We start from the raw sequence: 26564 nt of genomic DNA, 5'->3' as shown, positions 1-26564 counted from the left end.
GAGTCTTTTCCTGATGGTGGAGGCATGAACGCTGACCTTAACTGAGGCAAGTGAGGCCTGCAGTTCCTTGGACGTTGTTGTGGGGTCTTTTGTGACCTCTTGGATGAGTCGTCGCTGCGCTCTTGGGGTAATTTTGGGCGGCCAGCCACTCCTAGGAAGGTTCACCACTGTTCCATGTCTTCGCCATTTGTGGATAATGGCTCTCACTGTGGTTCGCTGGATTCCCAAAGCTTTGGAAATGGCTTTATAACCCTTTCCAGACTGATAGATCTCAATTAGTTTCTTTCTCAATTGTTCCTGAATTTCTTTGGGTCTCGGCATGATGTGTAGCTTTTAAGGATCTTCTGGTGGACCTTACTGTGTCAAGCAGCTCCTATTTAAGTGATGCCTTGATTGTGAACAGGTGTGGCAATAATCAGGCCTGGGTGTGGCTAGAGAAATTGAACTCAGGTGTGGACAACCACAGTTATAGTATGTTTTAACAAGGGGGGCAATCACTTTTTCACACAGGGCCATGATGGTTTGGATTTTTTTTCACCTTTAATAATAAACACCTTCATTTACAAATTGCATTTTGTGTTTACTTGTGTTGTCCTTGACTATTGTTTAAATTGGTTTGATGTTCCGAAACACTTAAGTGTGACAAACATGCAAAGGAACAGGAAATGAGGAAGGGGGCAAACACTTTTTCACACCACTGTATGTGACTACAATGCTCAGCAGTCATCTGCACTGAGATTTGGTAATGTCACTACTGTGTTGCCCACTGTTCTTTTTGTTAGAAGCTCTGACATGAGGAAGCAAAGCCCTCCCACTACCAAGATGGCTTCCTCAACACCAGAAACATGCAGAACAAGATATGGTATGTCAGTAATGGGAAAAGGCCAGGGACACCACAGGAATTGCTGATGTCCAGTCCCTTTTTGGGTACATTTTCCAGAGTTCCAGCAATGTATACTGGGCTCCACTGCCTCCTCTGCAGGCCTGGAAAAGCCATGGCGGGTGTTAGCAGCAGAGCAGAGGGAGATCAGCAAACATCAGCTTGCTCATTGGCCATCTGGTGAAAACAGTGGAAGTGACTGGTTCTCTCTAATGAGACATCAGTGATCTATGAGCTTATTGGTTCACAGTGGCTGGGGGGATGACAGTGCTGAACCCAGAAGTGACTAAATTATTCTCGCTTCTGGGATTAGTGCTGTCATTCCCACCGGTGATGTGGCCATGAGGAAGCTAATAGATCCCTGATGTCTAGTTAAAGAAAACCTGTAAATACCATTGTGCTATCACATGGGGGCTTGTCAGCTCCCATTGTGATAGCAAAAACATTAAATTAGAACAAAAGGCAAAGCTTTTTTTTTTTTCATTTTTGATAGAGCAAGGAAGGGTCATTTTTTATTTTTTTTTACCATCTGTGTCCCATTGCGGAGATTTCCCTTCACTTCCTGTCCCATAGCCAAACAGGAAATTAGAGGAAATGCCTGCAAATTAGGGGAATTTCTTGAAGACACCCAAGTCACCAGAACTAGCGTCCATTTTGGAAGATTTCCTCTCTATTACTTTTCTGGGGACAACCTAAAATGTGGGATTTTCTTTTACTTTCACTTTCAGTAATAATGACAGGACAAATAGAGAGGGTGAATCTCAGAAAAACTGAGTGTTCTAATCCCTCTGCACTCTATTCAAATAAAAAAAAAGTTTTGCCTTCAGTTATACTTTAAGTTACCGTATATACTCGAGTATAAGCCGAGATTTTCAGCCTCTTTTTTGAGGCTGAAAGTGCCCCCCTCGGCTTATACTCGAGTCATCGCCGTCTGACTGCTCGATCAGCGTATCGAGCAGACAGACAGCGGACATACTACAATTTGAAAGCCGCGCCTCCTTCTCCGCCTCCGCCTGTGATAGGCGGAACACTGAATTTCCCAGCAGCCTGTGTTCCGCCTATCACGGACATCGTCTCATCCTCGTCCGTAGTACGAGGATGAGACGATATCGGTGATAGGCGGAACACAGGCTGCTGGGAAATTCAGTGTTCCGCCTATCACAGGCGGAGGCGGAGGCGGGGCTTTTGAATTTTAGAATGGCCGCCGAGGCGATCCTGGCAAGGCACGGGACGGAGGCAAGGCAAGGCACGGCACGGGACGGGACGGAGGCAAGGCACGACACGACACGGGACGGAGGCAAGGAGGCAAGGCACGGCACGGGACGGAGGCAAGGAGGCAAGGCACGGCACGGGACGGAGGCAAGGAGGCAAGGAGGCAAGGCACGGGACGGAGGCTCGGGACACAGGTAGGCTGGACACACACACACACACACACACACACACACGGACACACACACATGGACACACACACACAGGGATGGATGGATGGAGACACACACACACAGGGATGGATGGAGACACACACACACAGGGATGGATGGATGGATGGAGACACACACACACAGGGATGGATGGATGGAGACACACACACACAGGGATGGATGGATGGATGGACACACACACACACAGGGATGGATGGATGGATGGACACACACACACACAGGGATGGATGGATGGATGGACACACACACACACAGGGATGGACGGACACACAGGGACGGACACACACACAGGGATGGACAGGCATGTCTCACCCTCGGCTTATACACGAGTCAATAAGTTTGCCAGTTTTTTTGGGGGTAAATTGGGGGCCTCGGCTTATATTCGGGTCGGCCTATACTCGAGTATATACGGTAAGTAACCTTTGTTAGTTTGGATTTTTCCGTTTTATTTGCTATTTCGTTATTATTCATTATTAAAGGGGTTGTAAAGGTACGTGTTTTTTCACCTTAATGCTTCCTATGCATTAAGGTGAAAAAACACCTGGCAGTCACCGGCCCCCTAGCCCCCCCCCCTTGTTTTACTTACCTGAGCCCCGAATTTCCGTTGGCATGTCCCCGCCGTCCCTCTCTCTATGGGATCCCGGCTCTTGATTGGATAGATTGATAGCAGCGCAGCCATTGGCTCCTGCTGCTGTCATTCAAATTCAATCACGTGGGTGCCGGGAGGCAGGGCCGAGTCCTGCATCCGGCCTCTATGGATGCCGAATGCTGGACTCAGGAGCGTGCACGCAAGGTAACTCCCTTGAGAGAGTGCTTCTCCAAAAGGGTTATCTGATGCAGGGAGGAGCCGCAAGAGCCGCTAACGGACCCCAGAAACGGATATTCAGGCCCACAACAAGCTGCACAGTGGAGATAAGTATGACATGTTCGTTATTTAAAAAAAATAAAAAACAATCCTTTAGTATCACTTTAAATTGGGATTAATTTAGTAGGCCTCACACAGCTACTAGCACATGTATTTAAAGAACAAAAATGCAATCATTATTTCTTTATATTCAGCGATAACAAATAGTCGAAAAGAACGAAAATACAAAAAAAAAAATTATTGAAATGTAATTGATTCTTTAAACTCGTAGGTTGAATCGATTTTCGTTCTTTGTTTTCGTCTCCCTCATGTACACACGCATACCAATGTTGGACACATCTCCCTCATGCACACACGCATACCAATGTTGGATGTGTCTCCCTCATGTACACACTCCTACCAATGTTGGATGTGTCTCCCTCATGTACACACACATACCAATGTTGGACATGTCTCCCTCATGTACACACACATACCAATGTTGCGTTTCCCTCATGTACACACGCATACCAATTTTGGATGTGTCTCCCTCATGTACACACGCATACCAATGTTGGACGCGTCTCCCTCATGTACACACGTATAATAATGTTGGATGCGTCTCCCTCATGTACACACGCATACCAATATTGGATGTGTCTCCCTCATGTACACACGCATACCAATGTTGGATGCGTCTACATATGATAATGATGATTGCGCTACACAAATTAGGTATTGCCAGTATATAAGTTTAAAGCGGGAGTCCGCCGTTTTTTTTTTTTTAAAAGCCAGCAGCTACAAATACTGCAGCTGCTGACTTTTAAAATAGTGACACTTACCCGCCCAGCGCGCCCGCGATGTCGGCACCCGAAGCCGATCTCTCGATCGTCTCTTGGGTATGGGAATCAGGAAGTGGAGCCTTTCGGCTTCATTTCCCGGTTCCCTACTGCGCATGCGCGAGTCGCGCTGCGCAATAAGGATGGTCCCCGCTGTCTCTGGGATCCGTGTGTTTACCAGCAGGCAGCGGGGGACTTTCGGAAAGGGGCGTAGATTCTGCGGAAAGGGGCGTACCTTCTGCAGAATCTATGCCGGAAGTGGGTGCAGATACCTGTACTGTACAGGTACCTGCACCCCCCTCCCCCCTGAAAGGTGCCAATTGTGGCGCCGGAGGGGGTGAGGATTCCAATGAGCGGAAGGTCCACTTTAGGGTGGACCTCCGCTTTAATTAAGGCAATACATAATATAGTATACATAATCTCTGTTGAAGATCAACCAGTGTGAGCTTTGATCCTTGCCTTCAGCAGAGACCACAGGACCAAATAAATAGGCTTTCACTTAGTCATGTACAGTAAGTAGCAGTACACAAATGCAGATTCCCATTTACTTTAGTGACATGGCCTTTTGCTATGATTTGTGTTTGAACCTTTGTGTTTGAGCAGTGCTGAATTCAAATTTATTAGGCAGCGTTTGACAACAATACTCGTCTACTCAAGCCTTAAGCCCTTGTACACACAGTCGAACTTTCCGACGGAAAATGTTCGATCGGACCGTCTTGTCGGATAATCCGACGTGTGTGGGCTCCATCGGACTGTTTCCGTCGGAATATCCGACTGACAATGTTTTAGAGCTGGGCTATAAAATTTTCCGACAACATGATCCGATTGGACTTTGTCCGATCTTTTGTAGAGAATTCCGATCGGAACAAAGTGCCACACATGCTCAGATCAATTTCCTAGACCAAAGCTATCGGCTACTAGCCTGAGCGTAGTCCCGTAGTAACGAAAAAACGTCATCACGTTCAGAACGATTGGATTTTCCCACAACTTTGTCCGACCGTGTGTATGCAACACCGGTTTCGGACAAAATCCGACGGATTTTGTTGTCGGATGTCCAACCGTGTGTACAAGGGCTTACAGTTGTCACAATACTGCTGTGATTGCTGAGAATGTATAATCAATTTACCAAATGTAGGACTGCTACATAAAGAGAAAATACGTTCTCTTTTGTAGATCTAGATTGCTAGCCTTGGGGAGAGGACGTGGGCGAGCGTTATCTTTGACCCTGAATGTTAATTTTCACTTTTAGTTAGATTACTGCAATGGAATCTTGTGCTCTTTATAATATTATATTACTATTCCAGTATATTGGCCTTTTCGAAAATTTACAGATGCAGCCATTTAGAAATTGGATGAAAGATTTAGCTCTGGGAAACAATTTTTGAAAGATAAAAAGCGCATTTTATATACAACTATATAGATCGGACCAAAATGAGGGACAAATGAGAGATAAAGAGGGACAGAGGGACTTTGTTCCAAATCAGGGACAGTCCCTGGAAACCAGGGACAGTTGGGAGCTATGGTATATGACTGGCACAGAAAAAGGCAAAGGTGTCTGATATAAAGGCTGTCATTTAAAGTTGTAATCCAGGAATTATCTATATTACATACTTGCATTGGTCCAGCTTGGCACAATTGAAGTATACACTACTACACTAATAGCTGTTATCTTCTACAGCTTTCCCTTTGCATACAGAACAGGGGAGGATATCCATTGAATGCTTCCCCAGCAAATCATCAGGCATGAGAGTAAAATATCTTTCAAAAACCTTCATTTTAAGAATGTTTGTTCGATTTTTTAGTTGATCGTTAGGTCAAACTGATGTTCATTTTTGACAGCAGTGACAATAAAATTTGAAGGAACAGGACAGAATTTTTCTCCAGCAAACTGATTTCTTCAATGTTTGAGAAATTACATTCATTCCAAAATCAAATGTTAAAAGCAAAAGATATTTTGAAGTACTTTTGAACGACATTTGTCAAGTCATCAAATGTACTGAAAATGTCCATAATAATATTTGTACAAACGTTCGTTGTGCTACAGTGTTATATTTCTAGGAGTATCGGTTTTTATTTCATGCAAAAAAAAAAAAAAAGATTTAAAAAAAAAAGTAAAGTGTACCCCTGGTACACTAATACAAATATTATTTCATATCTACTATCCAGTGAAATAATCCAGTCCAGATCTGGGTCTACTTGTATTGAATTTCTCATATCTGCAAATAACCAAAAAGAGTAACATACTGCAGTCTATTTGAAATCGAATTGTTTTCAAATGGCGCCATCTAGTAACAAACAAAGAGAATTACATTTATAAATAAAAAGTGTTATGAATAAAGCATGTTTATTATTTTATCATTTTCTTTAGGTTAAATTTAACAGATAGACGTGAAATAATTTGCACACATAAATTATTTGACAAGTATGTTTAACTCCTTCACGCCTAAATGTAAAATAAATCTTAATGCCTAAGCACAATTTTGCAACTTTGACATGTGTTAGTAAAACCATACATATCATCACAACTACTTTGAGCATACAAGTGAATTATTTCTTGTGTTTTTCAGGACAAATTGGGCTTTCATTTTGGTAGTAAATGGTTATGGATAATTCCTGATTTTTTTTACTGTCAAAGGAAAACTAGCCCAAAATAGTGGAAAAAAAAAAAAAAACTTTTTAGAAAAAATGTAGCTGTATATTTCTTGTTACTACTGTACCATAAAAAATAAACTTTCCTGCTCCTAGCGTTCGCAGCGATACCACATATGTGTATGTTATTTGTTATTTGTACCCGTAGTACAGCCCAAAAGCAATAGTGCGCATTTTGGGGTTTTTTTTGTCCTACCTAAAACACACTGACACTGATGCTAATTTAACCACTTCAGCCCCAGAAGTATTTACCCCCTTCCTGACAAGAGAATTTTTTGAGATACGGCACTGCGTTGCTTTAACTGACAATTGCGCAGTTGTGCGACGTTGCACCAACACAAAATTGACGTCCATTTTTCCCCCACAAATGGAGTGGTTTGGGGTTTTTATTTTTTGCAATAATTTCAATAATTTTGAAAAAAGGGATTAAGTGTGTCCTAGGGGGTGATTCTAACTGTATGGGGAATTGTGAGGGGAACATGACAGAGATCGCTGCTTCCGATGACAGGGAGCAGTAGATCTCTGTCATGTTGCTAGGCAGAACAGGGAAATGCCTTGTTTACAAAGGCATCTCCCCATTCTGCCGCTCCGTGACATGATTGCAGGCCCCCTGGCGGACATCGAATCTGCGTGACCCGTGTGCATGCTCACAGAGTACGCGGTGGGCGTGAGTGCCCACTATGCCGTGATTTAAAGGGGACATACCTGTACGCCCATTTGCCCAGCCGTGCCATTGTACCAACGTATATCGTGGGCTGGTCGGCAATATGCTGCCCAAAATATGCTGATGTTGACCCTTATTTGACCCAAGCACTAACCCTGGCACTAGCCTAGATCACATCTTGATCTGGGTATTTTTTATTTTATTCTTTATTTTTACACACACTTTATTTTTTCCTCTCTGCAAGGAAAAAGGAAGATACCGTGGAGGAGATTTAATAAACCCGGTGCAGTTCTGCATAGAAACCAATCAGCTACTATCTTCAGCTTGTTCAATTAGGCTTTGGCAATAAAACCTGGCTTATATTGCAGCCATCACCGACAATCACGCTAGGTCTTATTTTCGGGGAAACAGGGTAAGTTGCCATATTGCATTGGATTATACAGAAAATGACAGCTTGAAAAGGAAAGGTCATTTGTAACAATAAATTACACTATGACTCGTGTAGTTAATGCATGTGCTACATTATCTTTGTTTTATTTGCTTTATCTTTTGCCTACAAAAGTGGGCACCCTTTAAAGTGTTACTAAACCCGCAACAGTAAAATCAGTCTGTATATACAGTAAAGCATGCTTGTTATACTCACTGTGGAACTTGTGTAAAAAGGCTGTTTGATCCTGTCTTCTCTGGTCCTCTCCTTCTCCCACTGTCCCCAATCAATCTCCTGATAGTACAGAGCCTTTGGAGTCACTCTGCACATGCTCAGTTTGGTGTGTATTGTTAGAGAGTTATTTTTTTCTTGGGAGAGTGCATGTGATCAGCACAGGGCCAATCAGAACTGTCCAGACAGAGTCGGGGGTCCTGCAGCCTCATAGGACAGTCAGAGTAGAATGAAAACTCCTCCTACAAGCTTTAAGCAAACACTGATATAAATCATAAGACTGCCATATACTGCTGATGATAAAAGGTATTTAGCAGTTTATATTTACTAAAACAATCGCATTTCCATGTCCTGTGTACCGTGGGAGACCAAATATAGGGAATGCAAGGTCCGCCAGTTAGTGCCCACCAGTGCCACCAGTCAGTGCCCATCAGTGCCGCCTATCAGTGCCCGTCAGCGAAGGAGAAAACAAAATTTTATAACCGAAACGAAGAAAAACTTTTTTTTCAAAAATTTTGTTTTTTTTATAGTTTATTTAGCAAAAAATAAAAAGCGCAGAAGTGACCAAATACCACCAAAAGAAAGCTCTATTTGTTGGAACAAAATGATAAAAATTTCATTTGGGTACAGTGTTGTATGACCGCGCAATTGTCATTCAAAGTGTGACAGCGCTGAAAGCTGAAAACATTTTGCGATCAACTCCCATCCTAATTATAATACCCAGGAGGAGCCGAACCAGAAATCCTAAGAGCTCTGTCTATAATGATGCAGGGTCGTTCAGGTAGGTGCGTGCATGTGTATGTATGTGTGTGTATATGTGTGTGTGTGTGTGTGTATATGTGTGTAAGTGTATATATGTGTGTGTATGTGTATATGTGTGTGTGCGTGTGTGTATATGTGTGTATATGTGTGTGTGTGTATATGTGTGTATCTATGTGTGTGTATGTGTGTATCTATGTGTGTGCGTGTGTGTGTGTGTGTATGTGTGTGTATGTCTGTGTATGTATGTATGTATATGTGTGTATATGTGTGTGTATATATGTGTGTGTATATGTGTGTGTATATGTGTGTGTATGTGTGTGTGTATATGTGGCAGTAGTGCTGGTGAGGAGGATATGGCGGGATTTTACTATATGGGGTGGTTGGATTTGATTCAAGCATTTTCCCAATGTATGACCATCTTGCTGTTTGACATCCCATGATTTTTAACAATAAAACATTATCTAATTTTCTTGAGATTTTGGACTACTGGATACATTTTCCTAACAGCAGGACATTTGTGCTCATTTACCACCCACTTGGCCTTTCACATTGAAGTGTCTTTGCTCACACTTACACATTGGATTTATATACAGTATATTAACCCTTTCACAATTTTTTATTACACATTTATTACCCTGGAGGGTGTTTACTGTCACATTTTGAACATTATTGATTTATGCTGATAAGATTATATATTATTCTAGGCTATAGTACCTTTTGTGTGCACGTACATAGTGGGGTTGCATTACACTAGGGCTTATTACCCTAGATTTTTGATTATTTTATGTTCTATTTTTTGTATCTACAATTACTTTTGCTATTTATTCGATTGCCTTTAGTATTCATCATTTGTGGTTTAGGAATAGTTTTTGCCCATTCTTGATTTTTGACCGGGGGGGAGGGGGGCTTGACACCCCTGTAGGGTGTTTATTGTTTTACTCATTTTTTTTTAGCTCTATTGAGCAGCACAGCCTCATAAAATTGTATCTTGTTGCCTTGCTGCATTCTACCTCATTCACACGAGTGTACCTGTCTGTATACCTGTGAAGGGCCGTCTTACTCTTTACCAGGGCAGGACTTACCATTGGACTTGACTGGGCTCAAGCCTATGGGCCCCAAGTAGGGGGCCCCGCCGAGATACATATTCGTGTGCACTCAGCTCGGCTCCGCTCACAGTTACGCTCAGTCCCGCCCTATGATGGACATAACACAAGGACTGGGCGTGACTGTGAGCCAAGCCGAGTACACTCTGCTACTCGCTGCTCTGCTCGGGACTGCGACAGGACCCGAAAACCTGCCGAGAGGACCGAGAGCCGCCGAGATACACAGGACTCTGAATCTCGATGGCGCCATTTTTAAACTTCAAGACTGCAATGACAAAGCTGCAAATGACACTGGGGCAAGGCTGCAAATGACAAGGCTACACTGACAAGGCTGTAAATGACACTGACGTGGCTGCAATGACACTGGACAAGGCTGCGGATGGACACTGATAAGGGTGCATTGATGGGCATTTAAATGTAATTTTTTTTCCTTAAAATCCCCTCCTAAACTTCGGGTGCGTGCTATATGCCGGTGCATGTTATACGCCTATAAAGCCAATAATGTATAGAAGGTAGGGCCCAAAAGTGACTCAAGCCCAGGGGCCCCCACCACCCTAAGTCCTGCCCTGCTCTTTACGCACATAGAATGGACAGGTGCTCTGTGTAGCGGCGCGCAGACAGTCTATTTCATATCTATAAGAATGCAGTTTTTAGAGTAAGGTCTTTAACATTTATAACTTTTGCCCCAGACACAGTCCTATTAGGTCACCCTGGATACATCTCATGGAAAGTGTACATTTTGTCATTCTTATGACCTAGAAAAATGTCTAAATATAGTATTTTTTTTTATAGTAATGAACAGCTTCCTGACAAATCCCACCTTAAAAACCCCCATCCTTTTTTTTTCTTTCTTCTTTTTTTCTGCTCATTTCATTTGTTTCTTTTTTTATTTCTTTTCTTTTTTATTATACTTGTATAATTATTCTCTATATTTTGTTGTGGTCTTTGATACACCTCAACATGTATAACTTTTTTGGTTTATGGATTACATAACCTATTGATTATTGCCTATCCATATGTCTCTTTTCCAATTCGCTTAAATTTGACGTACATCATCTCCACTGAGTGTATCACAATATTCCCTTCATTGACGAAAATGCTTTTGTCATAGTTTTCATCAGCTGCATGTTTTCAGTGACAAAAACGAAACAAAAATAAAATTATTTTTTAATTAAGATGACTATCATACGACTAAAACTAAAATGGCATTTTAATCAAAAGACTATGACTAAAACTAAATCTAAATTTGACGTAAAATTTGACACTGGTCAAAAAGCAATATTCTTGTTTGTTTACGAAACTTGGTTTTATTTATAAAGAGGTTACTTGATACTTGTTTTCATTATTAACAGAAAACTGTAAGGCTTCATGTACACGGGACGTTTTACAACCTCTCCTAAACTATTTAACTTGACAGATTGTAACCGATGTTTAAAAACGTCAGTTTTGCCACGTTTAGCCGTGTTTGCGTTTTGAAGCGTTTCTTTTTTCAAATAGCCATAAATTAAAAATACCTCTAAACGAACACGAGTTACCATGTTTACACAGGTTTACAAGCTATTACAGGCTTTTGGTGTTTCAAATGCCTCTGAACATCTGTCCTGAATGTATTTTTTTGCTTTACAAAAAATGCTTTTAAACTCAACTGCCTAGAAATGACTATAAATGACCCTGTGTACATGTACTGATAAGATAACACAGAGGAGAGTTAAAAAAAACGCCCAACTGCTCCTAAACATCCATTTGCCAGGAGCAGTGCACATGAAGCCTTAAAGTTTTTATATTGTGCAATGGCATTACAGCCAATAGAGTTTACATTTTTTTTTATAAATTGCACTTCTGTTTGTCAAAAAGCAATACTTTTGTTTGTTTATGATACTAAAGATTTTAGTCAACTAAAATGTACTGGAGATTTTAGTCGACTAAAATACAATTGAAACTGAAATAATTAAGATGACTACAATATGACTGAAACTAAAATGGCATTTTAGTCAAAAGACAATGACTAATACTATTCGGCCTTCAGACGAAGTCGGAAATGACGAAACGCATCAGGGACATAACCAACCGGAAGTGACGCTTGCGCCTCATTCCTGCGTTCCACGAGCTGGAGAAGTAGGAAGTGACCCGCTGACGTACACAGCGAACGCTTTACCTTTTTCCAGCAATCAGGATCGAAAACCGGCACAGTGCACTTTATCTTAACGCTTTTATACTTGTGATTTCTGGTACGCTTAATGTATTTTGGGGGGCCTTTGTATAAATAAAATTGTGAAATAGGATTACACTATGGTACTATTCTTTATTCCTTTTGCATGGTATACTGGAGCCCTAGCCTGCTAATACTGACATCTAGTGGAGGAGGAGAAACTAATAAAGGATTGATTACCTTTTGAAGGCCTATTATTACAGGTGTTCTGGTGAGTGCATCCCCAAAGGGGAATCCCAAGCCACATGTGGGGAAACTTTGGTGGAAGCTTTCTTTCTCAGTCACAATAAAGACCTGTTATTACACCTACCACGTTTTTATATTCTTGGCGGATTTGAATTCAGATATGAACTTTTTTCATTTGGAGACAAGTGATGAGCGCTGCTACAATATATGAAGTGGACTTTATTTAGTATCAATTTTTATATTGTTTTTTTACAAATGACTAATACTAAATTGGGCATCAAAATAACACAGAGCCTAAATTAATTTTTGTTTTTTTGTTTTTTGTAAATCTTGCCAAAGAACCTGTTTCTTATTTGGTACACTTTTGAAATTTGTACTGGTTTAGTAAAGTTATATAATAAAGCAAGATTATCTTCCTCCCGCTGATTTGATCTCTCCTTATGTTTTTTTTATTTTGTTATTGCTTTTGTACATTTTTTTTATCATTTAATAAAAATATATTGTTATAGGAATGCAGTGGCTGTTTGGATGCATGTCCCCGAATGCATACTGTTTGCATTCAGTGACCCGCACAGCTGTCATATTGGGACCAGCAGCTGTGTCCATGCAACCACTGCATCCCTGTAGATATGAATACCTCTGCATTCAATGCCGGTGTTCTGTTGAGAAATGCCCCCCATCGGATAGTGCCCAGGCTGAAGGGCGCATGCGCAATACGTAACAGCAGCTGTTTTTAACATCAGCTGTTGTGACGGCAAGACCACGCAGCCGCACAATAGCTGACAGAATTTTTATTTTCTGGCAGATTGTGCCCCCGTGGCGAGTTCATGTCCATAATGGGTGGATTTCTACACGTTGTGAGTGGATTGTGGGTGGAATTAGGTGGCCAGTGCAGCAAAAAAAAAACTTTGTGATGATTCCGCCCACAAGAAATGCCCCCCATCGGATAGAAATGTAAAAATCCGGCCATCACAAAGTTATATATTTTTGAAGCCCTGCCCATCTAATTTTGCCCACAACATGTAGAATTCCGCCCATCATGGACAGGAACTCACCACGGGAGCACAGGGCACAATGTGACAGAAAATAAAAATTCTGTCGGCTATTCTGCGCCTGCGCGGTCTCGCCGTCACAACAGTTGATGTTAAAATCAGCTGTTGTGCCGTTACGTACTGCGCATGTGCCCTTCAGCCCGGGCACTATCTGATGGGGGCACTTCTCGACAGAACACCTGCAAAGATGGCCCTTCGCACGGGTTTATGGGTAGGTATGCTCGTGTGAATGAGGTCTTACACAACTTGTAACAGCATGTCAGAAAACCCTCTAGAACTCAAGTTCACATCTATATACAGTATTCAAGGAGTTCAATGACGGCACAATTGAACACTGCAGAATGGGGCAGTGTTTAATAAATAATAGGCGATAATCTGAGTGGTAATGTTTCTACAGAATGGGGATGTAATTATTAATCTTCGTTCTGTGCCTTTGAGAAATGCATTCAGCAATCCAGACAACATTCCGACATTCCTGTTCCTTCAGCTTCACATAAGCGTAGAAGACACCAAAGTGGAACTGATTGTTGAACGCCAGCACATTCATTTTAACCTTTAAAACAGAAAAAAAAAAAAACATGTATACAGGCTGTAAATTATATACAAACAGTTTAAAATGTTCCTTTAAAACAATCCTAAACTGAAACAATGAAACACTTCACCCATGGTGTCACTGTCAAGTGGTGCTTTACACTATCAATTTTGCATGTTTACTTTATGACTGCGCAATGTTCACACTGATCCGACACGGAAGTCGCACAACTTCTCATCTGAATTTGCCCTGAGACTTCAGGTCTGATTTCCATGCAGGGTTGCCAGCCTCCTGCAGCATTTTTTACTGACAAAACATGGAAAATTTACTGGTGGAGCACAATTTTTACTGGCAACCAGAGAAATGACAGAACTGCTATTGAAAACTAACAACGTGAATATTTAAACAGTATAAACATTATATGGAAACAATGACAATACCTATAAACAAATTAATTTGCTTGATTTACACTTAAAAAGTCAACACAGCATGAAATGATCAGTAACTGTCAGTAAATTTACTGGCAGTTTGCAACCCTGTTTCCATGCAACGTCAATGATCCAATTTTGATCTGACTTTGAGATGATTGCGACCTCCAATCAAAACAATTCCTTTGGCTCTGGCATGAAACCTCATGCCAAATTTATAAAAAAAAAAAGGAGTGGAGTCCCCCCCCCCCCCCCGGGCCGTGTTAATAGCATCATGGGCCCCAGGGCAAAGTAATGCTCTGGGGCCCCTACAATGGAGACAGCGCAGGTAAACAGATATCAAGTAGGTAGGAGGCGCGGAGCCTCCCCTTTTGGGTGGAGCTCCGCATTAACTACATCAACAATCATTCTGTACAGCAAAGAAACAGTGAGAAAATATCACATACATAAAGTAACAAAGCTGTCCTGTGCATATAATATATCTGGCAGATTGATGCCTCCCCAGCACTATGGCCCCTCTACACCCCAGATATCCCTCCAGCACTCTGATCCCTCTACATCCAAGATATTCCCCCCAGGACTCTGACCCCTCTACACCACAGATTTCCCCCCCAGGACACTCACCCCTCTACACCCCAGATATCCCCCAGCACTCTAACCCCTCTACACCCCAGATATCCCCCAGCACTCTGACCCCTCTACACCCCAGATATCCTCCCAGCACTCTCACCCCTCTACACCCCAGATATCCCCCCAGCACTCTGACCCCTCTACATCCAAGATATCCCCCCAGCACTCTGACCCCTCTATACCACAGATTCCCCCCCAGGACTCTGATCCCTCTATACCCCAGATATCCCCCCAGCACTCAGGCACCTCTACACCCCAGATATCCCCCCAGCACTCAGACACCTCTACACCCCAGATATCCCCCAGCACTCTGACCCCTCTACACCCCAGATATCCCCCAGCACTCTGACCCCTCTACACCCCAGATATCCTCCCAGCACTCTCACCCCTCTACACCCCAGATATCCCCCCAGCACTCTGACCCCTCTACATCCAAGATATCCCCCCAGCACTCTGACCCCTCTATACCACAGATTCCCCCCAGGACTCTGATCCCTCTATACCCCAGATATCCCCCCAGCACTCAGGCACCTCTACACCCCAGATATCCCCCCAGCACTCAGACACCTCTACACCCCAGATATCCCCCCAGCACTCAGACGCCTCTACACCCCAGATACCCCCCAGCACTCAGACGCCTCTATACCCCAGATACCCCCCAGCACTATGGCCCCTCTACATCCCAGATATCCCCCCAGCACTCTGACCCCTCTAAACCCCAGATATCCAACTATTATTCCATCCATGTAGCAGCCCCTTTTCCAGTGGAGATACAGTGCATGCAAACTTTTGGCTATGTGCCCACCTCCAGCACTGGACTCACCTATACCAATCAAGCAGGCAGAAGGAGTGGCAGAGGAAGGAGCATCCCTCCGGGCATTCCAAGCCCTTCGGTGCAAACACTGCTGAACATCTGGACTCGCCATGTCACCATCCACGATGCTACTTCCGCAGGTGGGCTCTCAGTGCTGCCGAGTCAGCAGCTCCCACTCCAGTTCCTACCTGAGCATTGTGAGCATTCAAGCTGCATAGGGCGGGTCAGAGCATCCCTGGCGCTTCGGCCCTGCCCCTACCTGCTGGCTGTGAAATAATAGGTATCGCTCTGCACAGTACAGCTCACTGCTGCCAGCCTGCCTCCCATGTGTATCCATCCCTCTCCGTGCCATCATGGGGCCCCCCAATTTTGGGGCAGCAAGGGCTCAAGGACCAGCTGCTTTGGGGAAAGTGCAGGGGCCTCCCATGCAGCTGGGGCCCCTGGGCAGTGCCTACTCACTAAGACAGCCCTCCCCCAAATCCATATCAGGCCCTTTGGGTCCACTTTTCTTTAATTTTTAGAGCATTTGATGCAATTAAAGGTGATTGTTAATTGGCTACTTCTGATCATTTCATGTTGGGCATTGCCTTATTGAAGCTGAACATCAGCAGAGCTAAATACACGGATGAAATAGTCCTGTTATTTACACAATTCTGCCACACAATATAGACCTGCTACAGTTAATAAACACAAGTCTTGCCCTCCCCCAGCATGCAACTGGATGTGAAATGAGAAGCAGCAGACAAATGAGCTCATCTCTCTGTCACCCTGCTCTCCTCCTATCAGTATATTCCATAATAGCATATGCGCATGGGTGACTGGTTCTTTGTGTTGTTTCTCCCTCTCTCAGTCTGAGGACTACTGTACAAGGGATTGGTACATCCCAAGTCAAATGACACTTCTTCAATAAAATATACATGTACTATTATTATTATTATTGTATTCATAAATACAGAGCTAAATTAATTTGTGTCTTTTATATTTGCCTGTACTTCAGCTTTAAAAAAAAGGCAACGGACTTTGGAAAATAAAGAAATAAATTGCAACAAATTTCCGTCTTTGTAGGTAATTCTACAAAATTCTACATTATGTGACTGAAATATGTTGCAATTTCCAGCAATTTGAAACCTTTTTAGGAAATGACACTTTCAGGGAGTAGACCAGCCATAGATCTGCTATGTATCAGAAAATACTTGTATTCCTACATTGACTAGATTGGGCCGTGTCATTAGTAAAATATTTCAGAGATGTTAGGTGTTTTTTTCCTTTAATGTTGATCTTCAAACAGCGGAAGGAAAACAACCAAACAGCACAACATTTAATACAGTTCTGCAATAATTACAATTTTAAATCTAGGAATTCCAGTCTGTAAAAAATAAATAAATAAATAAATAAATAAAAGTCAGCACCTACAAATACTCCCACCCTGCGATTCTAGCGAATCGGCTTTCCGAACCCAGAAAGAAGACCAGATAGGGACGAAGCAGCGGCGTCGACAGCCCAGGGGAGCTCCACCGCATGGGTAAGTGTGGACCTGGAGGGGGTCGCCCCCACCCTCCCAAAATGCTCCAGAACCAGCCACCACTGAGGGGGAGTGTGTCCAGTTTTCCAGTACCAGATCGCCCCCCCCCCACCTCTGCAAGCTCTCCCAGGATTGGCTGCTCCTCGCCTCCGCATTATTAGCCATGCTGAAGTCATGTGGTGCCTTCCCTGAGTTCTGATTGGTACTCGTGAAGAGGAGTTTTCAGAAAAAAAAAAGTATACTGCTTTGCTAGACATAGACTTCTGCTGTTTAGGATCAAATTCCTCACCATTTTCTATTTTGCCAAGCCATATTTTCTGATTTCTATGAATCAGCTGTCAAAAGCTCCAGGATTTCTCATACACACAAGTGATGGGTAGCTTTGACATGCACGCATTGAGGAGACTGTGAGCACTCTCTGCTCACTTTCCTATGTCTGTCGGTTGGGTGGGTCTGGTTCACTTACCACATCTATGGTGGGCATCGCTTCTCCTGGGCTTCACTGGCGGCTTCCCTTGCTCAGCGACAGTGACTGCTTTCACTTCTTCTGCTCTCCACGGGCATCTCTCTGGCTTCCATTTCCTCTCTCTTCCTTGGCAGCCAATTGGGATTCTTCTCTTTTCGGCCAATCGGAAAATGGGTCTCAGACCTGCTTCTGACAGGCCAAATTGAGGCTAAGTGTTTCAATAGAGAATATTCATTCGCTGTTGTAACACCTGGGTGAGCTCCTGGCGCAATGCTCTGCGCCATGACCCCTCCCTATTTTGAAGCCTATTAGAGCCTCTGGTTCTAATCAGGTGCTTCAAAAAAACACCCGCGCCGCTATAATTCACACTCCCGGCTTTCTGAAACTGGACCGGACGCATAAATAGGGGGTGGCAAAATAGCAGCTGTGGATAAAGCATGGGGGTGGTGGCCATGGATAGAGGGGGCGGTGCTCCAGTGCCACTGCCGAGAGGAGAGTAGAGATGGGCGGGGAGTCCTGTGACGTCATGACTCCACCTCCCAAGTTCCGGCATTGAGACCCTTCCACCCATATCTGATGTTACAGGTCTCATACAGGCACATAGAAAAATAATTGGAAGGTAAAAATACAAAGATTCAATTTGGAGATGTGGGCACTTTACTATGGTGCCTTTGTTTTATATTACATACCCTGAGGGTTTGCAACCACTTTAAATATTACTAAAACCTTCACTTTCTTTCTTTAATTCTTTCCAAGCTTTTAAACATACCTTGGTGCATTTCAGTCCCTCAGTGTGCCGCAAAACTTACGTACTTTCTATTATCACCTATGATGACTCCATGTTTCAGAGTGGTGCGTCCCCAAGTTCATAGCTCCCAACTGTCCCTGATTTTCAGCAATGTCCCTCTGTCCCTCATTCCTCCTCATTTGTCCCTCATTTTGCTCTGATCTATATAGATGTATATAAAATGCACTTTATATCTATCAAAACATGTTTTCCAGCACTAAACATTTCATCTGATTTCTAAATGGCTGCATTTGTAAATTCCAAAAGCCAATATAAAGGAATAGCAGTGGTAAAAAAAAAAGCACTTGTGTATTTAACTAACCTTGTTTTTTTGTACAATTCTCCTTTAAGGGGCGTGACAAAGGGTGTGTCCTATGCCTGCATTCTTTTGCTGATAGGTATCCCTCATTCCCATCTAAAAAAATTGGGAGGTATGCAAGCTTCCGGTGCCCGTGCCCTGTGCACTTCACAGGTATTGTTCAGAAAGAACAGCACAGGTGCAAGGAGGGGGAGCAGGGTAGTGGCTTATTGCTGGTGCCGCCCAGGAATGGCAAGCTGGGGAGCGACCTTTTCAGAGGAGGTGTTAATTGTACAGCAGACATGAAAACATGTTATGTGCTATGGTCTGCAGCACTATAAGCATTTTTTTATGAGGGTTTGGTAGCACTTTAAAAGAGAGAGGAACCTCTAGCCAAAAAACAATTTGACTCAGCAAGAAATGAAATTCTCACATGGATTCCTGCTTTTTGATCCTGTATGCAGAGAAAAAAGAGCCATGATACATCACATAACTCTCTACCCAACGCACACAACACAGATTTTGGTTTACTATAGTAGATGCAGCAAACTCAGGTAGGGATGGGTGTCATAAAGGGTTGCCTTATTGGGAAACCCTTACAGCACAGTATGGTTAGGTATATAGTAGGTACACTTCACCCAGGTGAGATATTATACATTTCAAAGAACAGGTACTTTATTACAGCTACACAGATTTTGTAATTTCTCAATTAGTTGGGAAACCTCTTACTTCATGCTCAAAAAACTTGTCTTCCAATGTCTTCTCTCCAGCTCCATTTCCAATCCCTTCAAACATAGCTCTATACTCCTGAAAGGGAAACCAGTGTTCTGTTATACAGAAGGTAGCCTTGTTTGCTATATGTTCATTCATATTCAAATCATAATATAGTGGCCTTAGAAATGCAAGCATGTATTGAAGCAATCAGCCTGTGCAGAATACACAGTATCTCACAAAACTAAGTACACCCCTCACATTTTTGTAAATATTTTATTATAACTTTTCATGTGACAACACTGAAGAAATTACACTTTGCTACAATGTAAAGTAATGAATGTACAGCTTGTATAACAGTGTAAATTTGCTGTCCCCTCAAAATAACGGAACACACAACCATTAATGTCTAAACCTCTGGCAAAAAAGTAAGTACACCCCAAATTGGGCCCGATTAGCCATTTTTCCTCCCCGGTATCATGTGACTCATTAGTGTTACAAGGTTTCAGGTACATCCTGTAAAATGTACCAATGTCTACAAAGTGTAAATGCCTAAGGCCTCATGTACACTGCTGCTGGTAAACGGACGTTTAGGAGCAGTTGGGCATGTTTTTCAACTGCTCCTGAACTCTCCTCTGTTATCTTATCAGTATATGTACACAGGGTCGTTTACAGTAGTTTCTAGGCAGTTGAGTTTAGAGGCTTTGATGTAAACAAAAGCCCAGTAATAGTTTTTTTTTCCTCCTCACACTGACAGCGTGAGGAGAAAAAAAGCCGATCACCGGCTTATCTGCAAGGGACATCGGTCCCGAAGAGTAAGAGGCTATTCTGCCTCATCTGTGCCCAACAGTACCCCCTTCCAGTACCACCTGCCATTCCCACCTGCCAGTGCCCACCAGTGCCACCTATCAATGCCCATGAGTTCCACCTATCAATTCCCACAACTGCCACCTATCAATGCCCACCAGTGGTGCCAATCAGTGCCCCCTAGCAGTGCTGCCTATCAGTGTAACCAAACAGTGCCGATCAGTGCCCATTATTGCCACCCATCAGTACCCATCACTGCCCCCCATCAGTGCCCATCACTGCCACCTACCAGTGCCCATCTGTTCCGCCTCATCAGCATACATCAATGAAGGAGAAAAATTACCCATTTTCAAAATTTAACAACAAAATATAAAACTTTTTTTTTTAAATCGGTCTTTTAAAATTTTTTAACAAAAAATAAAAACCGCAGAGGTGATCAAATACCACCAAAAGAAAGCTCTATTTGTGGGAAAAAATTATTAAAATTTCATTTGGGTACAATGTTGTATGACTGCGCAATTGTCATTCAAAGTGCATCAGTGCTGAAAGATGAAAATTGGTCTGGACAGGAGGGGGGGGGGGTTTAAGTGCCCAGTAAGCAAGTGGTTAATGAACATTAATATACAAGCAGGCAGGTATTCACCCCAAAAAAATGTTGATACATTTTGCAATGGGTCAAAATCAGCTACCATCAAGCCAACAATATACATTGTAGATGGTAGTTGGATGTTAGCATGTGTTCAAACCACCAAACAATCTGTCTTATTCTATTCAGCAAGCACTTAGGCCCCATTCACACCTCTGCAATTTGTAGCTTGAAGCTCCAAAACACTAGAGGAGAAAAAAAATCTATTCTCTATGGAGTTGGTTCACATCTCCAATCCAAGTTGCCTAAAACCAAATGCCTGAAACTCCAAAAAGTTCTGGAGCTTTTTTTGTAGCTCAAATTAGGCAGATTTGTGTGTTTTTGCCACATTTTTATGAATGGAAACACATGATTTGAAATGAATGGAAACACATGATTTGTGCATTTTTGTGCACTTTCGCATTTTGTCGTGCATTTTTTGTGAGATTTTCTGCTCAAAAGAAAGAAACTAAAATATATAAAAAAAAATTTATTAACATATGAATACATAAATGTAAAATTATTACACAAATAACTAAAAATAATCATAAATAAATCAAATAATGAATAATATGTAATAATAAATACATAAATAATAAATAGCCCCAACCTTAAAAAAAGACAAAGAAAAAAGAAATATAAATACATACACACATTTTATATATATATATATATATATATATATATATATATATATATATATATATATAATTATTACAAATAATAATAGTAATTATATATATATATATATAAACACCCAGACCTAGAGAAAAAAAATTTATTAATAATATTAGTAATAATAATACTAATAATACATGTATTTATTTTGTGTTAAGGTTTGTTATTTTATTAGGTTTTTTAAGGGTTAGGGATTAATTATCTTTTTATTTATTATAGTATAATATTAACTTATTGTATTAAAAAAAAAAAGAAAGGGTAGGTGGGACTTTAAATTAGGTTGTCGACATTGTGGAGGTATGTTGAGAAAGTTTAAATTTATTGGTCATAAAGATTGTATATATAGAAGCATAACAATGTTAGAGACCCCATTCACAGTAAGTATATACATTAATGTTCTTCTCATGAGCTAGCGGCCGGTGCTGTGTTGGTCTTGGGGGGATTCAGTATGTTACGCTTTGCTGCATGTGACCGTTGTGGATCGATATTACCTCAGATCCCGGGAGTGACATTTGGTGGGTCCTTGACCTTGTGTTCGCCGCATTTCAATCCCATTGGACCCAATGTAAGTACTCAGGATGGGCCAATTAGCCTTTTTCTGCCATTATTCACAGTTAAACTAATTTTATCTTATTATACCTTATACATGAAATGCGTCGGGCCTATATGATGCCGATACATGTCTTTAATAGCCTTACCAATTTTGATCTTATTGGGCCTATATGATGCCGATACATGTCTGTAATAGCCTTATTAATTTTATTTTTATTTTATTTTATTCATCTACTAAATATGGTTCTAATGTCTTCTACATTGCTATTTTGTCGCTAGTGCTGCTTATATTGTATATGTACTTATATGAATTCATGTAGTGTATTCATGTACATGTATGAATTCAGTAGTAGTATTAATGTCCTAACCCTGTAGTATTAACGTCCTAAACCTAACAAAAAAATACAAATAAAAATAATAATAAGATAATAAATAAAATATTAACCCATAACTCAAGCCCTAACCCCTAATCCTAACTCTATTAACTCTAACCCTAACCTTAACTCTAGCCCCTTACCTTAACAAAAAAATTTATAATAATAATAATAATAATAATAATAAAAAAGAAATAAAATCTGATGGAAAAGCTAAAAAAGCTGCAAAAACCTAGCAACAAATGATGCAACAGATAGTTTTCTCTATTGGCTGATAAAAAACAAAAAACGTGTGAAAGAACGCTGTAAAAACACTCAAAGATGCTATGCTCAGGTGTGAATGCAGCCGTAAACATGCATTCTGTATACTATTCGTGCAGGATAAAGAATGGATTTCAGTAAAGCTGGAAGAGGACCAAACAATTCCTGGACTAAAAACAAAAACTTGTTCACAGTCTTGCTAAACTTTGATCCCTTTGAGTATTTAAGCCAAACAATGAAATATAGGTGGCATTTTCAGGTGGTTCAGGATGCATACTTACTGCTATAACAGTATATATAAGATATATACATTAGTGAAGGTGTATGCACTTACAGCATAATATTCAGCTGTGCTTTTCACTTGCTCGTAGTCTTCAGCGTTGGCGAGTAATCCCAGCCCCTCTGGGTACAGCTTCCCACATGTTGGGTACAAGGTCTTTCTGTCCTCCTTGTTAAGCTCAGTGCCAAAAGAGTTTATAGTGATAATAAATGCCCGTCTATCTGCTTCAAACTAGAGTAGGAAACAAGTGAAATATATCTTTATAAAGAAAAAAGATTTAGCGTGGCAAAAATACATCTATCAGAACCCAAATGGTACAAACATGCTCCAGGGTTACAATGCAGGCACCTCTAACTAGCTCTACTGAAACCAGAACCTTTGCCCAATAAGAATGTTCATCTTAAACATTGTGAATCAGCACATTTTCAACCAATGCACAAACTCCGACAAAGAGCAGACACAGATATTATTACTGAATGTTATCCTGTCTTGAATTCAGTTTTTTTTTTAGCATTCTTGAGCTATAGAGGACTGCAGTGTCTGTCAATATGAAGAAAGAATTCATTTTTTAGTCACTGGTACAACAGAAAACACACAGCTCAGTACATTTCTAATGGTGTTTGGTGTGGACTGATGACATCTAGTGGCCAGAAGCTTCATTTACTTTTGCTATTTCATAAGTCGCACTTTTGGAAAAATCTTTGTTGGCAGTTACATTTTGAAACTCACGTGCCAGTAATTATAAGGTACCATTATGAGAGAGACTGGTTGTTTTGTATTGCAAGAATATCTTTGTGGCCTTTCATACAGCAGGGATGGGCATTTGTTCAGGCTTCTCCTTGTTCAGGCTCTAGAACTTAGAGGCCCATTTATAGTAGATAACGATTAGGGATGAGCTTCGTGTTCGAGTCGAACGTATGTTCGACTCGAACATTGGCTGTTCGGCCGTTCGGCGAATTCCGAACGTTTTGGCCGTTCGCGTCAAAATTCGAGTGACGCGCGCGCGGACCACAATGCACTGCGTTGGCGCAGTGCATTGCTGCCCGATGATTGGCCAAGCATGCACTGTGACCCCGCATGCTTGGCAAATCGCAGCGCCGGCAGCGAGGAGAGCCATGATTGGCCACAGGCATCCTGCCTGTGGCCAATCATAGCTCAGGCTGTGTAGTGCACGCCCCACACTATATAAGGCCGCCTTTAAGGCGGCCTTCTGTAGTGTGTTACTTTGCATCTGAAGCAGTGGGTGTTCTGTGTACCTTCAACACAGTACACACCAATCGTTTTTGGCTGATTTCCTATCTTGCTGCTGTGTAGTGGTTGTTGTCTGTGCCCTGACTGCAGTATACACCACTATATTCACCTCACCTATATAGCTAGTGATCTAGCTTTAACCACTTAACAACTGCCCATTGCCGATTAACGGCTTCAGGGCGGTTGTTTAACTCAGAGAGGCCGTTAATTAACGGCCTCCCAGAATTCTGCTCTCGCGTGCCCCGAGGTGTGCGCACTCGAGAGCATCCGTGACCGCCGGGTCCATAGGACCCGGCGCATCACGGTAAACGGCCGCTCATAGCGGCCGTTTACCACGTGATTGCTCCGTCAAATGACGGAGTGATCACTTGGAAACAAACCGGCGTTAAGTTATGACGCCTGTTCCTCCCTCCCCTCTCTGTACCGATCGGTACAGCGGAGGGGAAAGAGATCGGTGTCAGCAGCGATGTGGGCTGCATCTGCAGTGCCCACATCGCTGCTCACCGAATTTAACCCCTCAATTCCCTGCCAATACTCTGCAATACCAGTGCATACTCTGCAGTACGCTGCCATTACTCTGCAGTACCCCGCCATTACTCTGCAGTACCCCGCCATTACTCTGCAGTGCAGTACCCTGCCATTACTCTGCAGTACCCCGCCATTACTCTGCAGTACCCCGCCATTACTCTGCAGTGCAGTACCCCGCCATTACTCTGCAGTGCAGTACCCTGCCATTACTCTGCAGTGCAGTACCCTGCCATTACTCTGCAGTACCCCGCCATTACTCTGCAGTACCCCGCCATTACTCTGCAGTGCAGTACCCCGCCATTACTCTGCAGTGCAGTACCCTGCCATTACTCTGCAGTACCCCCCATTACTCTGCAGTAACCCCCATTACTCTGCAGTACCCCCCAATACTCTGCAGTACCCGCCATTACTCTGCAGTACCCCCAATACTCTGCAGTACCCTGCTATTACTCTGTAGTACCCCGCCAATACCCCGCCAATACTCTGTAATACCCTGCCATAAATTGCCATACCCAGCCATACTCAGAGATACCCAGCCATACTCGGTGATACCCTGAAATACCCAGCCATAGACGCCCCCCACCCCTCACCGCCCTCCGGTGCTTCTACCAACTCGCCAGTACGATCAAAGCCAGAATCTTTTTTTTATTTTTTATTTCAGGCTTCCCAGCCTAGAGGTGAGATGTGGGGTCATATTGACCCCCCAGATTTCACTGTAAAGAGGACCTGTCACCCCATATTCCTATTACAAGGGATGTTTACATTTCTTGTAATAGGAATAAAAGTGATCAAAAATATATTTTTGGGAAAAAAAATGTCAAACTAAAATAAATAAAGTAAAATGAACAATAAAAAAATAAAATAAAAATTAAAGCGCCCATGTCCCCATGTGCTCGCATGTGCCACACATGTGAGGTATCGCCGAGAATGTTAGAGCGAGAGCAATAATTCTAGTCCTAGACCTCCTCTGCAACTCAAAACATGTAACCAGTAAAAAAATATTTAAAGCGTCGCCTATGGGGATTTTTTAAGTAGCGACGTTTGGCGCCATTCCACGGGCATGTGCAATTTTGAAGAGTGACATGTTTGATATCTATTTACTCAGCATAACTTCATCTTTCACTTTATGCAAACATTGGGCTAACAAGTGGTTAATAATAGAGCTTGCAGTCAGTAGTGTTAGGAGATAGTGCGTGCTGTCTGCGTGCTCTGTACCCAGTACATACCGCTATAATATAGGGCAGGCCCCTACTTTCAAACATCCAACTTACAAACATCTCCTACTTGCAAACGCAAGGAGACAGCAGCAAGTGAGATGAAAAAAGATGGACGACAAAACAAATTATACAGGGGTGATAACCCTTCCCTATGTTTTCCAAAAAGCTTAAAGATAGTTTTTTTGACTGGAGCTACACTTTAAAAATGTACCGGTTGAAAATGACAAACAGATTCAACTTAACACAACAAACCTACACAGTCCCTGTCTTGTTTGCACCGCCTGTATACTGCTGTTCTGAGTATATAGGGCCTGGGGGCCACACGCATTTCCTTTTTTTAATATGGGTACGGGGTTCCCCTTAATATGCGTACAAGACCCAAATAGGCTGGTAATGGGCAGGGAGGGCTACCCATGCCATGTTTCTCAATGATTTTCAACCATATTGCAGGAACCAGATATAACATTAAAACCGCAAGCAGTTTTAAATGGTGTTATTTCCGTTTAATGTAATTT

The 26564-nt window shown here is 42.2% G+C and overlaps 1 protein-coding gene across 1 annotated transcript in view; it reads right to left on the bottom strand.

Moving 5' to 3' along the window:
- Positions 1–7056: 7056 nt before the first annotated feature.
- The window catches only part of ATP6V0D2 (ATPase H+ transporting V0 subunit d2), a 54862-nt gene continuing 35354 nt past the window's right edge, over positions 7057–26564 (bottom strand). The window contains exons 6-8 of the mRNA XM_077492975.1: positions 23108–23284; positions 19495–19572; positions 7057–13841 (exon numbers count right to left, since the gene is read on the bottom strand). Of these exons, the coding sequence (XP_077349101.1) occupies positions 13680–13841; positions 19495–19572; positions 23108–23284 (417 nt within the window). The 3' untranslated portion in view covers positions 7057–13679. The remainder of the gene's footprint in view (positions 13842–19494; positions 19573–23107; positions 23285–26564) is intronic.

Source organism: Lithobates pipiens, unplaced genomic scaffold (genome assembly GCF_037356315.1).
Source record: "Lithobates pipiens isolate NorthernLeopardFrog02 unplaced genomic scaffold, aLitPip1_a1.2 Scaffold_19, whole genome shotgun sequence".
Lineage (NCBI taxonomy): Eukaryota > Metazoa > Chordata > Amphibia > Anura > Ranidae > Lithobates > Lithobates pipiens.
This window is presented reverse-complemented; position numbering and strand designations above follow the sequence as displayed.